This window comes from Brassica oleracea, chromosome C1 (assembly GCF_000695525.1).
Source record: "Brassica oleracea var. oleracea cultivar TO1000 chromosome C1, BOL, whole genome shotgun sequence".
In the NCBI taxonomy this organism is placed as follows: Eukaryota; Viridiplantae; Streptophyta; class Magnoliopsida; order Brassicales; family Brassicaceae; genus Brassica; species Brassica oleracea.
In genome coordinates, this window is record NC_027748.1 from 5,491,908 (window position 1) to 5,496,099 (window position 4,192).

The 4,192-nt window shown below is 41.8% G+C and overlaps 2 protein-coding genes across 2 annotated transcripts in view; both read right to left on the reverse strand.

Moving 5' to 3' along the window:
* The window catches only part of LOC106329810, a 4,673-nt gene extending 3,715 nt beyond the window's left edge, over positions 1–958 (reverse strand). Inside the window, exon 1 of the mRNA XM_013768439.1 lies at positions 10–958. Coding sequence (XP_013623893.1) covers positions 10–958 — 949 coding nt within the window. The remainder of the gene's footprint in view (positions 1–9) is intronic.
* Positions 959–1,098: 140 nt separating this feature from the next.
* On the reverse strand, positions 1,099–2,862 carry LOC106294975 (MATE efflux family protein 5-like). The gene has a single exon (XM_013730710.1). It carries the CDS (start codon positions 2,713–2,715, stop codon positions 1,099–1,101), a length of 1,617 nt encoding a protein of 538 aa, XP_013586164.1. The 5' UTR covers positions 2,716–2,862.
* Positions 2,863–4,192: the final 1,330 nt, after the last annotated feature.

Consider the following 4,192-nt stretch of genomic DNA (forward strand, 5'->3'; position numbering starts at 1 on the left):
GATTTAAGCAGCGACCCGAATCATGTGTGATAAGACCGCAAACTTCACAGAAACCTCTCAATCGCTCATACTGAAAACGAAGGAGAGTATTGATACCAGGAGTAAACTGGAAGTTTCTCTGAAACTTGAGTGGTTGTGTGATGTCCCAGTTAAGACGAAACCGCACAAACTCCATCTGTCCTCCTGTTTCTTCATTATACTCCATCTGGATATATTGATGACCCATAGCACGAGCAATATGCAGAATCACTTCCCGGTTCATGTACTGGAGCGGAATACCCCTCACTTGGATCCAGAACGGGATAAAATTGAGCAACGCCATGTCCATCAGAGGTGTCCACCGTTGAAGGACAATCATCCTGTCTGCATACGCCCAAGGCCCACGTCGAACCACCGTATCCATCGCTTCCTCAGAAGGGAAAAAAAATTGGAATCTTCTCCCCTCTATAACACGACCACGAGCAAGTCCTTCCAATCCCCAAACCCGAGGCATGGTGGCAACAAGGTTGCGCAAATTTTGTCGACGAGGCATAGAGGGACGTCCAATAAGGATGAAACGGTTCTCTGCCGCTGCTTGTCTCACCACTTCAGGGGGAAGAACAAAGGGAGCGTCCTCACTTCCTAAGTCGATGTCTTGCATGGCACGTCTGAGATTGTCTGTCATCGTGTTTTGCGTATTTTGCTTGAAAAGATAATGTAGATATTCTGAAAGGAATTCAGCAATAGTACGAAGAAGATAGAAGTTCCATTCTCTTTTATAGGCACTTCTACTAAATCTCTTACTTAATACGTCATCATGTTGAGAAGTTATTCTGAACATGGGGAAACAGGGCATCGTGTGGGTAGAACATGGGTTGTTGTGCCACTCATCGCCATCAGAATCATGCTCAACCAACATGATCGTGGTGAGCCATTGCATGAATTGTAACAGTTTTCCAATCGCCTCTAGAATTGCCATAACCGTTCGCTAAAAGGGTTATATATTTATACTTTATAAATACAAGAAAAAGGAAGAAGAAATGTTAATTTTTTCAAGAAAGACAAAACTCTCTCCTTCTATCAAAAGAGAGGAAATATATTTATAACCATACTTTATAATTAATAAAGCACCGTGATGCGAATCAATGGCTGTGCCTCATCGCTCTCACCGTCGTCCCCTATAGTATTCGCCACCGTCTTAATAAGATCGTTCTCTACAGTCTCTGCGCATGTTAGCGTCTGCGCTTTCTCAGCCTCCAATACCCAATTTGTGGTCCCCACCACGTACAACATAAGACCGGCGCAGCTAATCTGCGCTGCTAGGAGTCCTAACCAAAGCCCATTAAACCCAATACCGGCCCAAAACCCGAGACCAAGAGCCACCGGCATGCCAACCAGATAGAACGCGCCGAGGTTCACGTTCGCCGCCGTCGACGGCCGTGCCGTTCCCCTCACGACACCGCAACCCACCGTCTGAGGACAGTTTCCGATTTCGCACAAACCCAAAATCGGAAGCGCCGCCGCCGTAAGCCGGAGAATCTCGTCGTCTCCGGTGAACACTCTTCCCCAAACGTTTTTGACGGAGTAAGCAAACGCGGCCGCTGTAACACCCGTTGCCGCCGCGAAAACGATAGACAGCATCGCTGATAGCTTCGCCGTCTTGGGTCGGTTCGCTCCCAGCTCGTTTCCGACACGAGAAGACACGGCGAAGCTCAAAGAAGACGGGAAGACGTAGAGAAACGACGTCGTCTGAATCAAAACGCCCATTGCCGCCACCGTCGATCTCGGGTTTACGAGCAAACCGCAAAGAACGGTCATGATCTCGTACCACCACCACTCTAAACACACGGAGACACAGCTGGGTCCCGCGAGGCGGAGCAGAGGACCCCATCCTCGTAAGCAGTCCCATGTCGGGTCGGTCCAAGTGGGTACGTGGAGTCCACTTGCCCAGACGTAGCAGATCAAGAACGCGACGACGAAGAGGTTGGTGACGGAGGAGGCGACTGCGACGCCGGTTAAACCGAGACGGAGGTAAGAGACTAGGAAGAGATTGGCCGGTAAGTGAAAAACGGCGCCGGAGATAGTGGCTAACGTGACGGGGTGGATGATGGCTTGAGAACGAAGGTAGTTTCTTATTGGGTGAAGGAGAGTGTTGGTGAGGAGATCGGGTAAGGAGAAGATGAGATATGTCTGAGCTAGTTGTGCGATGTCGGGGTCTTGGTGAAGGTAAACCGATATTTTACCGACGTTGAGCCAGAGAACCGATATCGGTACGCAGCAAACCAAGAGGAAAACCACGGTTCGATGGAGGGTGAGGGAGAGGAGTTTGTAGCGGTGAGCGCCAAAGGCTTGAGAACAGAGTGGTTCCATACCGAGTGCTAAACCGGATAAAACAGAGTAACCGGTTATGTTAGCAAACGCAATGGCGAGTGAACCGGCGGCTAATTCGAGGTCACCGAGACGACCAAGGAAAAACATGGAGACGGCGGAGCGTAGGTAGAGGACTAAAGCCGCCACGGCGATCGGAAAAGCGAGCGTGAAGAGAGTTTTCGCCTCCGTTACAGCTTCGGACATAAGTGGGGATCCTAAGTTGTCGCAATGCTGGAGATTTCGCTTTGTGGGTTGTTCCAAGGTTTTGATCGACAAGCGATCGAGGAAGATATCGGTTCGAGATTGTTGGTTCTCGGTCACGGCCGTACAGGTGCCGGTGGTGGTTGTTGTTGATGAGTTACACATGACGGTGGTGATGATGATGATATAGAAAGGTTATGATATTTTTGGAGATTTTGATGGGAAAGAGAAAGAGTTCTCTCGTGAAGAGCCCTCTGGAGTTTTTGAGGTCTCAAAGTGAAGAGCTATGAAAATTTGATGCTTCTCTCCTCTAGCTCTCTCCTCTAGCTCTCTCCTAGTATCTTAATAAAGGAGTTGGCCAGTGTTCTTTTTCCTTCATTTTCATTTTTTATTTCATTTAAAAGAATCTAAACTATTTATTTATACATATTTTCAGAAATATGTGGGAGTAACTTTTTGGATATAGTATACATTAGTAGTAAATTGACAATGTAGATACATGACTGATTTGTGGCAATAGAAGGAAAACAAAATATATTAATTACCAAATGTAATTACAGGTGGACCATAAATTAAAGATGATGTATCTGATACCGTGATACGTATTAGCAATATATAGAAGATACGTATCAAATCCAAGATTATAGAAAAAACTATTAGTTCAAGGAAAAATTGCATTTGAAACAATTTACATAAATAAAAATGTAATAAATGTAACTATATTATAGTTTCAGAATCTCATGAAAAAATGGATGATAAATAACAGATATAACATTATATATAAAGAGGGTATGGAGTTTGGCAGTTTATGTTAACACTCCGGCGTATTATAATTTAAATGTATTAGTTGTTGACGATAAAATATAAAATATACCAACATTAATCTAATGTTAATTTACGACTAACATGTATATATGGTCAAATCGTGTACTAGAACTCCACGAGATGTACATGCATATTGATCAAAACTAGCTAGTTATATTAGTTAAAAAAACTATTTAATTTTATCGACATTTAAGGGTTTGAAATCGATTTTTAAAAAAAAATATATATGATTGAATTCATTTGGTATGTACTACTAAAAATTATCATAGATAGCACCGATGATGTATTAGTTTACATCTTCTATATAAAGACAGCTTCTATCATAGATAGCACCGATGATGTATTAGTTTAAACTTTCTATAAAATGTACTTTTGTTACACAAAAATGTGCGTTTTAAACTATTTATTTCAGTTTATATATAATATTTTTCTATTTTAATATAGAATTTTATATTTGTCATATTCTATTTATATATAATAAACATATTAGTTGAAAATATATACTTACATAAATACTATATAAGACATATTACCATCTTTATTTTGTGAAAAGTATCAAAACAGTATTTGTATTAGGCGGAATGTAAAAACCCAATTTACCACATGAATAAAACCGGACCCATCCTCGCGTCTATTTAACTACTAAACCAAAACTGGATTTAGTGAAAAAAATTAGTTTTTGATAGTTAATGACCCAATACTAATACAGTATTAAATTATTAATGTTTAGTTTGACTATCTTTAACCAAAGCTTGAAATTAAATGGCTTACAATTAATTTAGCCGTTATTCATGTTTGTCTCCATCCGGTGAACAAA